General features: G+C 46.6%; 1 protein-coding gene across 1 annotated transcript in view; it reads right to left on the bottom strand.

Annotated features, from left to right (window-relative positions):
* Positions 1-5,300: 5,300 nt before the first annotated feature.
* The window catches only part of LOC144114028 (dual specificity protein phosphatase 22-like), a 57,692-nt gene continuing 45,088 nt past the window's right edge, over positions 5,301-17,904 (bottom strand). Inside the window, exons 4-6 of the mRNA XM_077647467.1 lie at positions 14,489-14,613; positions 10,423-10,594; positions 5,301-7,621 (exon numbers count right to left, since the gene is read on the bottom strand). Of these exons, the coding sequence (XP_077503593.1) occupies positions 7,388-7,621; positions 10,423-10,594; positions 14,489-14,613 (531 nt within the window). The 3' untranslated portion in view covers positions 5,301-7,387. The remainder of the gene's footprint in view (positions 7,622-10,422; positions 10,595-14,488; positions 14,614-17,904) is intronic.

Genomic DNA, 17,904 nt, shown 5'->3' with positions numbered 1-17,904 from the left:
CGACTAACGTTCGCGTAACAAGCTGCAGTCATCGTAGAGCGGTTTCGGCGGGCCCAGCTTGACGCGCCTCGACTGAAAATAGTTGCACAAACGCCTCACTGGTGAATGCCCACGGTGCCCGGAATAACACCCGTCGCAGCTAAGCGTGTTCGCTACTGGATAGAGGGCGGCAAGGACTGTACAGCCAAGCGTTGTTTCCCAGGAATGGACGAAATGGCTGTGATTGTGCGTGCCCTGCGCAGCAACGAGTATAAGCAGAGTTGTCGCGTATCTGCCGAAACTATGGCCTGTACGGGTACAACGATGAATTCGGGGCCTGCAGGGTCGGGGGTCTGCTCTTCAAGCGCGCCTTATCTTCTGTGCTGCGACTGGCTTTGCTCCCGCGGCAGCACAGAGAGACGAGAGAAAGCGTAGACGCCGCTGGGTGTGGGCGGCCGTGGAAAACCAAGAACCTTAGAAAAAATATTGTGCACTTGCTGCAGTGAACGCACACGAGCAGTGGTTCTGTAGGTTGTTGGTCGAGCGGCAAGCTATAACAACGCAATCACTCTTTCCAAGACACACTCGGTAGTCAAAGAGTCAACAGATACATACATATGTACGCGCAAAGCGGCAGCTGTACACGCGAGAGATTTCTTAGGGCTTCCGTGGTGTGTTTTAGCGGACGATGTGCCCTGGGATATGCTTATGGAGAATTGGGCTGAGCGCAAAATCAACTCCTTCGTTCAGTTCTCCTGGCAACAATCAAAATCACAACCTTTTGTGACGAGATGTGATTTAGACGTTTTAATCTACGCGCGGCGGTCTTATGTGTATACTGTACAGCTAGAGCACACTATTCGCGATATCTGTTTAGGCCGGCTCCCCCCCCCCCCCCCCCCCCCCCCCCAAGGTCTTTTGCGAAAATTTCTGTACTTCTTCATCAAAGGCTTCACTCTTATTCTACGCTTTCTACTTCTCGAATTTGTGACGGAGCAACTTTTTTCCCCAGTTTGAATTGGGCTTGGCAGAGCGTGGGCCGAATGTAACCCTATGCAGTGTAGAAATGAATACCAACGCCAGTGTTTCACGGCCGGCATTCTATACCACACCTGTGGTATTGTTCATGCCTGGCTTGAAATTCTCACGCCTGGATATGGTTAGTGCCTCGTCAGCTTTGCTCCTGGCGGTCCACACATCGTCTGCCCATCACTATTCCTCTCACTTGACACCATTGAGCCGCCGTCCATGCTCCTCTCTCTCTTTCTCCCACAGACTTAAGGAAAAACCACGCCTCTGCACGAGTTACCCCTGCACGAAGTAGACGTAGCCATCGCCAGCTGTCGTAGCGACGCCGTGCGCAATCGGTTTGACATGAACCTCCGCACTCGATCGCCTCATGTTGTACCACTGTTCTATGACACTGTCTGGCTGTACCCAAAACGAGCAGATTTCTTTTGCATGGAACGCGTTGGAAAGCAGAAGGGATTAAAATGATTACACACTTCAATGATTTAATTAGTATTTTTTCGCATAAAAGACGCCTTTTACCTCTGCTGCTTAAAAACGAAGGAACAAAAGTTATCTTCTCTACAACGTACGCTTCTCAATTGACGCAGCAGCGACGCGTTGTTACGCCGTGAAGACTGCGCCGAAGCGCAAGAAAACTCGCAATGTGCACGCAAACGTTTCACGCCTATTACGCACGCTTTAACCTCTCAGCCTATCCGCTACGTGAGTATAAAAAATGATATACACGCATTTCAAATGAACTGCTCCCATTTAGCCGCAGAAAGTGATGGACTATGCTATGCTGCTCGTAGTCAGTAAATGAAGCGAATGGAGGCGCAACAAGACGCGTTTCTGCTGACGCTTGGAAAAAGAAAAAGGTGCCGTGCGCGACCTCCAGACGGGATAAAAGTGCGTGTCGGTACAAATGGGTTTTTCTGTTTGTTATAAACAAACAGCGGCTATGAGGCGGCCAATAGATGACTTTTACCTTGTGATCAGAGAAACTGTCGAGGAAAGTAGGCATGCATTTGCATTGTTTTCAAGCTTTTCATTGAAAGAAAAAGAAACAGTTTAATAGTGGGCCGGAATGCCACTTAAGTCGCAGTAGTGCTGTTTTTTTATTGCCTGCATTAATGACATAAATTTTATTATACTGTTTCTCTTGCTGCGGTAACGAAGGTGACGGTTAATTCAGTTGCGAGGTACATCGCTCTTAGTTATATAGTAATTTTACTTTACCGAAATGTAGAAATTTTGTAATCTTGTATTTCTTCATTATTGGCGTCATTATTGAGTTGCATGTATTTTTCATGCAATTTAAGTTCGTACTCTGTAAAATGTCACACATTTTACTGTGGAGAGCAGACGAAAGTTAGTGTTCACGATCAGAAGCGGCTGAAGAAAGAATAAAGACAGATTATAGTTCATGCGTGCAAACGGGCTACATGCCTGGAACATATACAAACTGCCGCATCCGTTGGTATGGCTTCAGCGTGTTCTGTTTAAAAAAATTGGTTTAAAGTCACTGGAGCTCGCGAGCGCTCAACCAGTCCTGCACTATTCAGGAGCAAAATATACATTCGCCTCGGGATACTGTCTTAATCGCCTTAGTTTCGAACGTAGCTCAGAGCGAGTGCTACACGGTTTGGCGCTACAAAGATCGTTACCTTTGGCTCCAGAAGCTCGCAGACAGTGAGTGGTGATAGGCGGGTTTAGGGCCCTATTTTGTGCAAATAGGGAAGTACGTAATGTGAAGCCAATGTGCTGACAGTTTGAGTTAAGGAAATTAATTTTAGCACAACTGGTGAACCAGCCAAACCAAGCCTTTATAGAGACAGCGCTTCAATTCCGTTATGGATACGGGCGAATGAAAGCGGAAAAGTATTTAGCAGTTTTCTGAACAAGCTATCGAAACTGACGTGCTAAGAACATAGTTCTTTTTTCGTCAACCCTGGGGACACAGTGGAAAAAAATAATAGAAAAACTAAGTGTGAGTCAACTGCTTGCATTACCTGCGTTGCGTTAAGCGCATGAGATGCATTTTTTTTCTCGTGCCTATACATCACACCGGCGCACGCGGCAAGGAGAGCAGCTCGTAGGGTTGAATAATATGTACAGTTGACAGCCTGCACGAGCGCATGGGCTCAGTGCTGTGCACAACCTGAATAAACACGGGCGCAGTGTTTTAATCACAATCGGCGCCTTCGGGGCAAGCGCACTCGAGACGCGTATCACATTTAGTACCCGAGCTTATTAAAAGTGAAAGCTGTGAAGACGACACCTAAAAGAGTGGTGACAGCCCTTGCTTTGGCCTGAAAAAGCCCGGCGGCGACCTCGGTCTCATCTCTCTATCTCAATTCTCGCATGTGGCACAAGCGACCAACTTTGAGCTTGGGTAGCTGACGCTTAGTAGAAAGCGGTGCTCAAAATCTGCACCATCTTCTGGCGTTTGTTCTTGCCGGGCTTGCTTGCAGATACTTTAGGTGCCGAATTTCTTGTGCTTCTTTTATTCATACGCGTTCCAGGAAGTCCTGGTCTGATTGCCTCTTTTTTGGAACTGTTGCTTCGAACTTATAGCGGCGCGGAATTACAATAGCCGCATTATTACACTGAAGGCAACGCTGCCGAAGCTGAACCATTCGATCCACGTGCCACTGATGGGAGAGCGACGCGTCCATCGTGCATCAGGCTTTCTGAACGAGTTGTTTACGAAGTCCGAGACAGGGCAGATGGAGAGTTCAGAGCGCGTGCGCCGGTCGGTCAGTCTGCAGCATGCCCACACGAATCGCAGCAAGCTCGACACGTGCCGAAAAAGCGTGGACGCGCGCTAATCATGCCTCGCGCTCCGGAGCGCGCCGAGTGCGCTGCGCGTGATTCAAGTCCCGCTGGCGCTGCCTGGCTTTCAAAGGGCAAACAAGGCTGAGTTATTTTCGAAGGTTAATGGCGGAGCGGGAGTGTACAGGCAAGCGGCTATGATTCAACCTGCGCGCGCGCGACCCTTTGTATTCTCGGTGTCGCGGCTGAAGGGGCAGGGCGGGATGCTCACCAGGGGCTCTCGAGAGTAATGGAAGGTGAACAACTCGGGAAAAGGAAGCGCAGACAGTGAGCTGCGAAAGCGGCGCAAAGGCGCCGCGATAAAGCTAATGCGTACGTGCCTAGAGAGTACTGGTAACTACACCTAGGATAATATTGCTAGAGTAGGTCTGCTGAAGCAGATGTGATAGAATGAGCAAATGGTCTCTGTTTCTCTAAAGTTATTCTATATTTATTTATATTAAATATATACGGACTGGTGGTGCTGTAGTCAAAAGTTTAGGGAAACATCTGCTGCTATAAAAACGTGTTATTTACAGTGCAGGAATGACTTTGTTATATTGAAAAAGGCACAGCAAATCCTACGTCTCAGAACGAGTTAACTTGCTTGCGTTAGAGTGCTTGCTTAGCCAGCTTTAGCATCTATGTATGTATTTGTGTACTTTTTCCTTTCTCAGCAACGAGTGCTTAATGCCACTCCCTGACGACGCACAGCTTTGCACGTAGAATTTTCAAACCTAACTTCAACGCTTGCCTCGGGGCATGTAGCGAGGCGCTGAGGGCTGGTCGCTGTGATGGAGACCGATAGGGGTTCACTGAGAGTGGTGCGCTCGGAGGAACCGGCCGCCTCTCGGACAAATTCGCCCGTCCAGCGGATCCGCGCGGGGTGGCCAGTAGCAGCGCACATCCGCTGGTCACTCTGCCTTCAGTACTGGAGTTGTAGAGCTACGCGTCCACTGCCATCACATTTCAGTCGAGAATGTCGCAAAAAGCTCAGCCATACCAGATCGCGACGCAGTTTGGGCTTGCTCGTCTTTTCCGGGGGTCCAGTGGTCTGCAGATCAGATCTACCGGCTACGCTACGGGCTGGAACAAACCAGCGGAAACAGCTCGTTTTGTAAACTAAATAATTCCAGGAAATGCCGGTCAGCGCCTCTGTTAGTGGAAACGCAGATGTTACACGCGTCAGGCTCGCCCTCTATTTTAAGCTTCGAATAGCGAAAGTCCGTCGCGCATGTGTGATTTCGATATCACAATCCTTAATTCGTGTACTAAAACAGTGGGAGAGAGAGAGTAATGCCAAAGGCTTTTCGCGGTCGGTCCCACCGATTAGTTTTCCTCCATGGCCGGCGACTAAGTGTCGTGGCCGCGTCGCAGTGGACGTTCCCCGCTCGGCATCGACCAGCTCCCAGGTACTTCCTGTACGCCCTCCTAACCGAGAGGCATCTCGCGACTGCAGTCCGACACAAGTGCGGTCTAACAGAATTTTTTTTTTTGGAAACGAGCATCGCATCGCGACTATAAGCCAGGCCATCATTTTACTGAGGTAAATGCTCTCGCACAAGGTTGGCCCTCACGAAATTCCTCTCGGTCTTTATTTTCCCCCTTCCACTGTCACTTCAAGACAAAATAGAACTGCGAGCAAATGAACTCGTTGGACCTCGGACAATGGAGCCTCAGACACAGGAGCAGATGCAAGAGGTAATTCTAAGAGAAGCGTTTCACTTCGGAAGGTCCCTAGACCATTGCTTGACGAATGACATGAGTGATATTCGCAAACCACCACCTGCCCAATTCCATCCCACTTAAAGCAAATGTGTCCGCATCACAGGCTTTCCAATGTGCGTCTGTTGTTGTCACCACAGCTGTCGTAACTTCCACAAGTAACGTTAGCTAGCGCAGCAATTAACACCTTCGCAGGTATGGGCGCTCATCAGACCGGTATTTACGGCGGTCGGCTTAAACATATTTAGCCTCTCTTTTTGTATCCTTAAAACGTGCTCGATTTCTGCCGCTCGCTGCGCATCCATTAGCGTTGCTCGTTACGCTAGGCTGCCGAATGCGACGTAGAATAAAGCCAGCTTGTGGCACTTATGCTTGCGCAGTCGCCCTTGATATGGCTGAATGGTTACGAACCTCTTGAACCTGCTCTTGACAGAACACGAAGCCTATCAATAGCCTCTTCTACCTTCAGGAGGGATACACGCGATAAGGTATGGACGGTAGTAGTACGTGCGCAGCCCACTGTGTGTTTGGCCGTGCACCAAGATACGTGTGCCCTTGAACTTGGACGCCTCACACACACGACTCGTGAAAAATGTACGAACGCCGTACAACTCAGTGGTAACTGCCAATAAAGGAACCAACAACACCGAGGCAGTCCCCAACAAGAAAAGGCACCACAAGATTTGACATCAACCGAACTATCATGAGCGATGTGAGCTACGTCGGTGGAAATGTCACAACACATTTTTTTCGCTCTCCCAACAACACACGTCTATCTCGAAAAGATACGGAATGCCGAAGCACCTTTTGACGCAATATCGCCCATTAAAAGGACTCTTTCCCAACCTACCTGAAGACCTCCGCGATCGTTAGAACAAGATAGATTTCTACATCTACTACGGTTGACAACAAGCGTGACCAACTAGGGATAAATTTAAATAGCATGGAATAAACTTTGAACGCTCATCTACAACACCCTTCTGTCTTGTCATTCCTACAGAACGCTAAGCCGTTCACAACATTTGTTGCTTCTGAGCGCTGCTCCTTCCAGCTCCTACAGTCTCACACCGGAGACTGACACTGCGTCAAACTCGCTATTTTGATCGACATCAGTGACCTACGAGAGCTGTATTACCAACATCAGCAGGCTAACAACGGCGTCAAGAGAACAAGATGCGATCAGACAAGAAGTAATTGACATGACTTGCGCACACAAAAGTGCCGTAAATGGGCTGATTTTAGCAACAGCGCAGCTGTTGATCTTATAATGCCGATTAGCCGATCGTAGTTCAAAACCTTATGTTAAACACTACAAAAATATGATGCTAAGACAACGCATCAGTCGCCCTCTCTCTCCGTTTTTCAAAGCATTCTCTAATTCAGGGAAAATGCGTGCCTAGTGAAATTTACGAGAATTGAGACTTGCCAAAAATGGGCTTCGGAGTCAAAGCCAAGTGTCTTCCACTTTTGGCTAACGCCACTTTCTATTCATTTTCTAATTGAACAAAAAAAATAAAGAGAGGAAAACTCGCCTTGGGTGTTTCTGCAAGAACCTTTGCTAGCCAATGGGTAGCAGCTAGACAACTGATCCTATGCTTTACGGGGACTAACGATAAGCTTGGCGCCTCGCAAAGTTGTCGGGCATGACAAGGGAAAAGGCATTCTTTTCGCGATCCGCTGTTGTGTCCCTGCTTCTTCTGGTGCACACCGACCCCAGTTGCTGCGCCGCAGCATAGGGTACGTGAATATCTAGCAGGCAAGGTACACGCGCAAAGGTGCGGGCTGGCCGCCCGGGGGTGTTCAGTGAGCCAGGCTGGCCCGGCGAGCTGCAACCACCCGTCGGGTGTCCGGGCCGCTCTCAGGGCGGCCTGGCGTAGCTCGTTGAGGGGCCGGCCGAGGGAGACGGGCTGCGGTGGCGGCGCCGCCTGGGCGACGGGGGTGGCGTCAGACCTTGCGGTGCGCGCCGGCAGATGCTGGGGCTTGGCTCGAGGGGCCGCACCGAGTTGTGGTAGGCCACGAGCAGCTTGCGGCACTCCTGCTCGTCCTCGCAGAAGCTCTCACGCGGAAACTTTAGTCGCAGCCGCTTCCGTTCCTGCGCGCGTCCGTTCAGAGAGGCGGTCAAAGAGGTTTGCGCGATGCTCGCGCTGGCCGTTCATTGCTGTGCGGCCACTGATAATTGGCACAGAAACGATAAAGCGCCGGCACACGAGACAGTCTGCTGCTGCGGGCAGAGAAGGCCGTGGATGTGTGCATTGCGTTGCTGGGCGGTTAGAGACGACAGAGAGGCTCACCTGACGAGATGCATAAAACAGGGGCTGCTGTTAGAGCACACACTTCGGACCGCGCCTGTCAGCGTGCGGACTATCGATTTTAACGGGTACTGGAATTTTACTTCGCTAGGTTAGATAGCTTGTTGCGCACCATGTGACTAGAGTTACTTGAAAATTGCGAGGAAAATATTGGCTCATAGTATCCGAATTCTGCAGATAGCAAGACAGCGAGTTGAACGTCGAACGTTTTGTTGGCGTTGTGCAGGTGTCCCAGTGCGAGATATAAGGGCAAAAAAAAATTACTGAAGACTCTTAAGACTGCTTATGTGCTTTGAACGCGAAAACACAGTCTCATCGTGAGCTTTGTTGCGAGGTTCATTAAAGATTCCTTCCATTCTAATGACACGCCTGCTCATTAGCATACAGTCGTAAGGAGGAAATGCATACACTGGGTTCACCTTTATTCGCCAAGAAGTAGCGCGGTTTCGTAGCCCGTGGGTTGCATGCTCGCCTCGCAATCGGAAGGTTTTTGGTTCAATTCCTCCGCACCGTCGGAAGAAATGTCGTTTTTTATGATTTGCTGTCGACGTCATTCTCTTATCGTGTACTGCTGACGTCATGCGAGAGCTTAGTGACGTCACTGAGAAATTTCGTGTCATGAACGGCGGCTTTTGTACTAATCGGACATATAATGCTTTCGCATTAATAAAAACTGGGGAGTGTTACGGGCTCAAACTAAAGTGGTTTTGTTGACAGTCAGCTACAGTAAAAAGAAGTGCCATTTATTTCATGCTAAACTAAATAATTTGTTAACGTATTTGACCATAGCTTCTACCGCTGGAGGTATGCTAAAGATTCAGCGTGAAAGCTCTAGCTCGCTAAATTCAACTCTCAAAGGCGTAACCACGGTAACGGCATAAAAATGTCTTCCGCGCTTGGAACACACACTGCATTTGACTGCTCTTCCCTACTGCTTGTTGACAGTGTTTGCCCAAGTTGACGCATCCGAAGCCGCTAAGAGCGCACTTCCTTCTGGGAGCGCTAAAAAGGTTAACGATAAAACTCGCTTCCAGAAACTGCGGTAAAAATTGCATTTGCGGTTTCTTTGAATGCATTACAATTTTTTAAAGTATTTTCCGCGGATCACAGATTCTATTTAGTTTTTAAGTAATTAGCGAGGTTAGAATGAAGTAAGAAGTACTCCAGCTTGTTTCAAGAGATCACCCACAACATACAAATTTTGATCCGACAAGGTGCACAAGTTTTTTTCTAATTATTATTTAGCCCCCGTCTCACGTAAAGCGGGACGCCCTGTAAAAACACTGTATAGGCAGCCTGCAGAACCCAGGCGCTGTAGTTGTTCCACTGCGCGCCTAAAAACTGCAGCCGTCAGACGCTTGGGCCGCTATAAACGTGAGACCACATTCTGGACGATTAGATGCGTCCGTTTGGCCGATACATTACCTGTTTAGGTGCTCTCGACGTAGCCAAGTTAGCTGACGTACTACGTCACGTGTGGCCTCGCAAAGCGTGGACGCGCGGAGGCTCATGCCTATAAACACAGGCAGGTTGCGTGAAGAAAAAGCACTACGAGCGCACCAACAAATGCTTGCTTCTCTCGCTGGGCCGTGTGTAACGGCGCTGGGATCGACACCAGCACAGATTGCCTACAGAGTCGCTTGGTACCTGCTAATTGCTCAGCCCACCCAAATTGCGTAACGGGCCATAACTGTGCCACAGCTTACCCCATCTGCCTCCCCTCTGTTCTCCTTGGGAAGGAAGAAACGAAGGAAGACATGCAGAAATTAATGGGTGATTTTTTAATGCGCGCAGAGCAAGAATATAACTGTTAATCGGTAAATTTTGCTAGTAAAACCTTGTCGCAGTAAACGTCTATTAATAAACATGTCTAATGCGGAATTTTTGAAGTTAAAAGCTCGGGAAGTATGGTATGGTAGTAGTTAGAGTTCAGAGGTGCAGCGGCAGTTGAGAATGCAATGCGCAATACGCTGGAAACAGCTGGCGTGATATTTAATGAACTAAAAGTAAAAAAAATAGCAGCGGGGAAAAAGAGCGCAGATACACAAGCTCTCGACCCAGCTGCGTTTTTTCCCGTGGTGAACACAGCAGAAAGGTGTGCCCAGCTCTTCACTGTCGGTGTTTCCTTCACTTCTCTAGTGTTTAGTTAGGAACGTCCAGTCCGCCCCCCCCCCCCCCCCCCTCTTTAAATGGTACAGTCTGCTTCGCCACGCACTCTGCCATCACTAGAAATTTCCGGCTGGCTTGGCAAATGAGAATAATAGAATCACATAGATGGACACTAATCGCTGCATTTTATCAACTCAGCTTCATTTGAAGCTTTCGAACTAGTAAGTGAAGCTGCGCCGAATACCAGAAAACGAGGATACAAGAGCATTCGCTGCTTTCAATCTATTTCATTCTATGGGCATGCAAGAACTAGCACTGGAACACTCCTTTCTGACGTTGTACAAGCTTCCGAGCTAGCCTTTTGATACACCGACTACAGGTGAACTCTACAAGTCGCCGTGGTTAGTTCGTGCGCTCTAGTAAGCAGGCTTCACGGAGGGGCCGGGAGCACGCGCAGAACACGAGAGGCGCTCACCTCGTGGAGCTTCTTGCACTCGTACTCGGAGAGCTGTTTCTGGAACCCAAAGTTTGGGTTCGCGATGCTCCGGGCCCCGCGCACGGCCTTGAGTGCCTCGCGCCAGTTGAGGCTGGTCACCGACATCACGTAGGCCACGGCGATCGTCACGCTGCGGGACACCCCTGCAAGGCTGCGAGGACGCTCTTCTGCACACGCCGTCTCTGCCGTAGAGAGCGATGCGCCGAGCGCTATACGGATGTTTCCGGTGTGGAACGCCCTGCTTCTGGCCAAAGGGCCCTCTCAAAATCGCCGGCGTGGAGCACCGCGCGCGCTGCGGATCAAGACGACTGACATAGGCGTAGCCTAGCAGTCGTCTGGCCTTTCTCAAGCTTGGCTTCAGAACGCGTGTGATAAAAATATTATAAAGTGCCTAACAGGTGAAATTCACTTGGTTATGAATAGATGAAATGCAGTGAGTTCCATAAAATAAAATGTTTTGAGAGCATCACAACACTGTCAGCTAGAGAACCATAGGTTCCGAAATGAATTTTTTTTTTCATTTCATCTATTAGACTATGCGTCCTGACCAGACGGTATGCCGTGAAGCCACCAACTTCACGTTGTTGAGGTACACGTGCCACATGCATCATGGAAAAGACTCGGTGTGTAGCGGCGGGTAAATAAATTGCGAGCTGGACAGTACAAACTAGAACACAAAAAGAGGTAAACTTTTGGCTGGTGGTGGTTAAGTATTGTAAATGTTGGTCTTCACTAACGATGTGTGAAGACTGCTCTTCGCAAGTGACATGCAACCATGCCATTCACTCAGCCTCAATCCGGACTGCGCCATTTGTCGCGTTCTGACTCGTGTTGTCCAGTGCTCGCTTTATTTATATCCCGGTAGTTCATCAGTATAACGACAGCATAGGTTTCGCTTTTATCTTCTTGCCTACATTTAACGGCACAGCTCTGTACAATAAACGAGTTTGTAAGCTCGGGAGTAGCAACAAGCGCAAACGTACGTCATTTCACGCCCATAGCCTGGCTTCGATTTGCGCCTATTTGTGCGCTCCTAGAGCAAACCACCGACGAGACCTTGAGCGCACTCCCGGCGACAAATTTAGCAGCGAATGGGCGCCGCAGCGCTCTTGTGACAACAACGTCGACATGACCACAGCATAGTATGTACCCGTTAGCTTGTTTGCCACGGTGTTCTCCTGTAATGGCCGCAGAGAACCGAGTAATGGTCAGGATCGATCCTTAATCGCCTTTTCCACCGTATACGGCTAAGGTTCGGCTGGCACGTGCCAATATAGAACCATGCACATTCACTTCCCTCAAATATCATTGTTTGTAAATACACGTAAATGTACATGATGTACATAAAAATCATGCCGATGATTTATACAATATTATCTTCATCGACGAAGGAGCAGTAGCTTTAAAACACCAGTGCACATTAGTTTGTGATATCCATGAGGTGAGCGGTGCGCCATACTTCAGCAATATCCTTGCTTGGTCTAGGTAACATCACGTTGGTTCAGTGAAATAAGCGCATACCTCTCCGAAGTTGACGTCTTCTAAGCTCTTTTTTTATTTTAGTGCTGTGCAAGTGCCACCATATACGACTTCATTGATGCGCAGTGAGGCACGTGGACATGATATTGCTTACAAATGTTTGTGTAAAGCGTCCAAGAAGCACGAAGTGTAGGGCACAGAACTGTAGTGGGACCAGCGGGAAGTGTTGGAGTACATCTAAAGTGCGCAATCGCTACCATCATTTCATTGGCCTTTTGCTCTGTTAACACGCTATCTCTTGTCTGGAGGCCAGAAGTGAGGCGCCATGGTCTCCTTCGAACAGTGAACTGGTTTTCGGAAGGGGCGCCAAGAATTAGTGCAACTGGCAGATCGCAAGTCCACAAGGAGTATCAAAGCTCTGAATATTTTGCAACGTTAGCGCCACTGAACATACTGCTGACACGGACACGGTTGCCAAAAAGATAAGTTTATAACAGAATGGATTCCGCACCACTTATGAAAAATTAAAAAAGGAGCGGGTGGGAGGGGTCATTGTTTTGGTACAGCGCCGTGTGCGCCACCATCGATGTGACAGGATTTAATACTACAAGCTTTTTAATGTGTTTGGCGCTCTTATTCGGTACGCAGTAGGTTTTTAGAGAATGCACTTCCTGTTGATAGAAATTTGAAGAGGGGTTAGGTAACTTTCTCAGTAAATTTCTGACCACGAACGTCAGCACACATTATGGGAGCCGTGCACATTAACGACTAAGAAAAAGAGTGAACTCATCCTATAAAAATTCATTATTGCCTGTTAATTTTACACTCAGTTACAAGCAACCTAAAAAGTTGGGATGAGTTATGTTTCCGACGATGACAGTGAATTGTTATTAAAAATAGTAGACGGTTATTTCGCCATTGTTTAATCACGTTTAAGAATGCCTTATTATGATCGGCTGCATGACAAAAGAAGATCACAAATGGCAAGCGCCACGTCCTTCGAAACGAAAAAAGCCTAAGTTGCGACTGCGTGAAAGAAAATAAATTCAGGGTGGTAGAGATGGGTTAACTGTGACTACTTTCGTAATGTAATTAGTGATTATATTTCTTGATGCAGAGCTGCAGCGATACTGTGCCCATGCAACCGTCCATCTCGTTCTATTTCATTCCTGCACGAAGAAATTAGCCCATTCTGTTTTATTGTTTCATGGAGAGCGTTGCCTATTATAAAAAGACAAAATTCTCCTAACTACTCTAGGATGAGTTGCATAAAGCAACGATATGCTTTACAAACTATACAAACGTGAGCAATGCACCATTTTTTGCTTCCCGCCTGTGCGTAAAGCGCCACGGAGTGAGTATCATGCTCCTCACTTGAATAATATAATTACTTCTTATTCATTCTCAGATTACATTACCTCTTACGTCATATATAAAATATCAAAGCGCGAAATTCTTACCAGTTTAATGGTTAGAAAATACAGCTTGGGGTTTCTAATTGCTAACGCTCTTGTGCCTGTAAAGCGTGCACAGCCACAGCAGTTTAATTATTGAGAAAAAGCCAGCTTTACGCCTCGGAAATACGCGTTGAACTCGTTGCACCTAGCGCGTTATTAGCAGCTGATTTGCCCAGCACTTTCCTGCGGAAATGAAGACAAGTGACAAAAACAACATTTGTATTGATACCCAGATAGGAAAAACTGCTGTAGCATAAGTCAGAATATGCAGCTGCTCAACGTGTCCGACAGCCATCGGCATAGCCAGTACACACATGATGGGAATTGGGGAGATTAGGAAGCTTCTGCATGCAATACTATCACCTGTCAGTTTCTGTAGATGCAGAAAACCCAAGAAGAACAGAGAAAAACTTTACAATTGACGGGGAAAAAATTAAGCTTAATTCAAACAGAACGCATGAACCTGGAGCAAGAGAAATAGAACGTAACGAAATAGAGGTATTTTAGAGCAACGTAAGGAAAATTAAATCGGTCCTCACATAAGAATATAAGATATACCTGAATGCCCCAGAATGACTGTAATAATATATTTTTATATTACACTCAATGGAATTTTGAACGGGGTGCAAAAAAGTCACAATGGAATGACAACACCATAAAGCTGTGCCTTGACTTCGGCAATATGGCATGTGTAGCTTTATCACAGGCAAATCTCTTGTCATCAGGAGTAAGGCAAAAAGAAAATTGAACTTTTGCGCCGAAAGTTTTGTGTGGAAGGTGTCTGCATTTATAAATTACAATCCTCCAACTCTGCGGTCACATCTGCTATGCTGCACATTGTAGTATATGGCGCTATTCCTGGCGAGCCTAATTACGACAAACTACATAAGATTTAAAAAAAATTCTCCCTTAGTGCGAAACGACTTTGTGGCGAAATAACTTACTTCGTTCTGTCTTACAGTGCATGCTATTAAGGTCCTGCTTGAGAGGAAAGCTAATCAGACAGCATATTTTACAGCCAGTGCAACTTTGATGTGATGTGATTACTGGTGGCGTTGTGGAAGTGAATAGCGGCTACATTTTTGCAGCTGATGGTCTGGGTGACTTACCAGTGGATGAGAACGTTGCCGCCCTCCATTCGGGCGCTGTGGATGAAGTCATTGGCCTGGGAGAAAAACTGCGACAGGTTTTGGCCGGGGGTGTCTGACGCCTGAATGCAGAGATATTCTTTGTCCTGCACAGAAAAAAGAAGAGTTCAATTATTGCATGTTGACCAGAAACACTTACTGACAGAGTCACTTTGACAAAGGACAGAGACAAAAAAGACAAAGGACAGAGAAGTTGGAAAACATGGTGCCTTGTTTGTACAGTTCTTTTCTGTCGTGTGTATTTTGTACCACTGGTTTTAAATACATAAACTGATATATACGGCATATTATAGCAGCGTACGATCACAAGCTTACGAATGCATTAACTTGGCACCAATGTGACGCCGTCACAGCCGACTCTCGTATCTTGTCGCCAATAGTTTTCTTCTCCTGGAAAAGTTTAACAGGGGCATTTTCAATAGTAGCACCCTTACCTCATAAGCAACGTATCACAAAATGCTCCGACGAACCATTGATGAGGAAATAGTGCGGGTGACCGAGATATGTACTAAGTTCAATTACGCTTAAAACATTATTAGCCAGTCACCCTGTTTCCTAACATCGATCCTTTTCTCGGCTGTTACTGGCTATCTGATAAAAGAAGCAAACTGACTTGCCAACATTTTTTTATGCTGTGAAGAAATCAGTCACATATATGTTCTCACAAAGCGAGGAATTCGTCCACATTCTTCGCGAAATTCACACATAAATTTTAATTATCCAGCGATATATTGCTCAAGCTGATTTTTACATTTGTTTCAACGAAGCGACGGGGCAGACGAGGAAAAGAGCTGCCCACATCGGCCGAGTTGAGGCGAACAACATATTTTAAGCTGTGCCCACTAATCTGCAATAATGTTAAGGAATGAAGCTGATAATCATAAAAAGAAGCTTCTACATACTGCCCAAGTTGAACACGCACGCTTCCTTCCAAGCTCTGTCGCTTCGTCTGTAATGCCTCATTAGGGGTTTTCTGCATGACACACTTTCTCTCTTCTCTCTCTCTGTTACCATCAATGGGCGGTCTTTTACAGTGCCAACGAATCAAGTGCGCACTGAAGAAATCGGTATAACTCGGTATGATGTAGCTGCCTCAAACGAAAGTCTACGCAGCTACATGTAACAAACGGTAAAATATTTGGTCTTATCTAAAAAAATAAAAGTGGAAGATGAAAAAAAAAAGAAAAAATGCGTTGGGAATGGGGGGGAGGAATGCTAAAGAGCATCTGTCGCCACAAGTAGCTTGTACCAAGCTCACAGCCAATACTGGTTTGCTCGTAAATAATGAAAAAAGAAGCTGCCAGTAACGGAAGTGAAACTGCCTTAAAGTCTGCAGAGGGTGAGCAAAAGGATAACAGCAGCTAATAGTGACAATTAGAACTGCGTCCCGGTTGAAAAAAATGCTCATATCACGTCGCAATTACGCCTGAGAACGAAACAAAACAGAAAGAAGGAAGATAAATGCAAGCTTGCCATCTGCGCGAGAAAACCGCGATTTATTGAGGCCCGCTCTGCTGGGGCCTCAACAGCAAAAACCGGCGCCTCCGAAAGGCACTCTCGCTTCGTAACAAAGGAGGTCTGGCTGCGCAGCCAGCGGCTAGGAAGCGGATGGGAAAAAAAAAGAAAACTTGAAAGTTCCGCTCGACGTTATGTCATTAAGGCTGGGGAGACTGAGGACACACGCATCTGCCATATTTGTAGCTGGATCAATCTCTCCGTCCTTGTAGAGTGCCTTTTTGCATGCTGATGATGCCTTCTCGTTTAATTTATATATTCTTATGCACTCACAAATTCTATCAAACAAAAAGTGTGTTGAGCGAAACGCAGCGTGTGCAATGTCACTGATCCACGAAACGTGTACAGCCGTAAACATTAACAACAAGCTTGCTATTTTTTTTCACGTTTGTGTGAAATGCTAACTCTATGACATAAATGCCCGCCAATTTATCGACAGTACAAAAAATTACGGCTGTTACGCACTAAAGCTAGACCGGAATTACAAGGCTCGTTGTAATAGAAAGGCACTATAGTAATTTTGTTCATCTCGTGTACGTCCTACGCCGGCGGGTGAATTCTTCTGAAGGTCGTGATGGCTTTCTTTCAAGAATAACGGCTATTTATGAATGAATTTATCACCACAATAGCAGCTATACCACCTAGGTGCACTTAGGTATTTCAAGAAACATAAAATTTAATAATGCCACCTATCCCTTGAAATTTTATTTCAAGCAGTAAATTATCCTATGCTGTTTTGAAGATCTAAGAACCTGCAGCGATTCCTCTGAATTATTGTGCACGCGGTGTTTCTTTTTACAAAATGCGCATTTATTATGAAATAACAGGAATAACCGTTTATGCGTAATTCACTTTTTTTTTTATCTGCAAGCACTGCGGGACGCACATTCAGCTCAGGGTCCATTGTCGCGATGACACGACTTATAACCTGAAATGCTTTAATTTGTCCCTTCAATGCTGACTAAAACCATGTGGATACATTGTAGAGCCGGTGACCTCTAGAGCCTATTTCGCAAAATTTATGTGGCCTGCACGAACTTTAATTTACCCGACACCGAGGATTTAAGGAGACTCGTGTTCAGTAATGCGGCCGTAAGTGCGAAGCTACGCGCAAGCTTCTTCTGCGACGTGACAAATGTGAGGGACGCATGTGTTTATTCTTGTTAGTTTTCATTCAGCATGCTGGTAGCAAACCGCTGTCGCTTTTGAAGGGTCATGATGAAGCACCGCGATCCGACATTAGCGTTCCGTTTTCCAACTTCTTGCCGATTGCGTTAAGAGCAAGCCTCTTTGCTTAATGAGGTGAACGAAAAGCCAGGTTTCGTTTTTGGCGCATGTTTTTAACAGCCTGTGACTCAGCTAATCAATGAAACGATGCTAATGAAAATTTTTTTCGTTGTTAGCTCATTAATCTGTCTTCATGACAGCAGTTATCCCTGCACGTAATATTTGACCTTTCATAAAGTTTCGCGGGCAAAGACAAGCAGCACTAGCAGGCGGTAGCTCTTCAGAAGAAAATTTAATCGGTAAAAAGAAAAAAAATTATATTCTTCATAGCATTTTTTTTTGTCTGACAAGTCAACCTATACTCACAAGCAACGGGTACCTGCAATGACCTTATTCCGTGACTTCAACTTGTTATGCATTAGAAGGCCTCTCTGATGAAGCTTACTGTAGTATTTCGTGAAGGTGCGTTCTTAATGTTTACGAAAATTGTTAGTTTCTTTTTTAGTTTTCCTAATTAATTAATTTCTTAGCCCGTGCGTGAGTGGTTGTAAAATTCCACAAAGCGGAGCACTGAATATTGATCAGACACAGGAGCGCCGTTGACAGTGATCGACAGTAATTTTACAACTCTGATT

Source organism: Amblyomma americanum, chromosome 1 (assembly GCF_052857255.1).
Source record: "Amblyomma americanum isolate KBUSLIRL-KWMA chromosome 1, ASM5285725v1, whole genome shotgun sequence".
Taxonomy (NCBI): Eukaryota; Metazoa; Arthropoda; class Arachnida; order Ixodida; family Ixodidae; genus Amblyomma; species Amblyomma americanum.
Note: the sequence above shows the minus strand (reverse complement) of the source record. Positions and strands in the feature narration are given on the sequence as shown.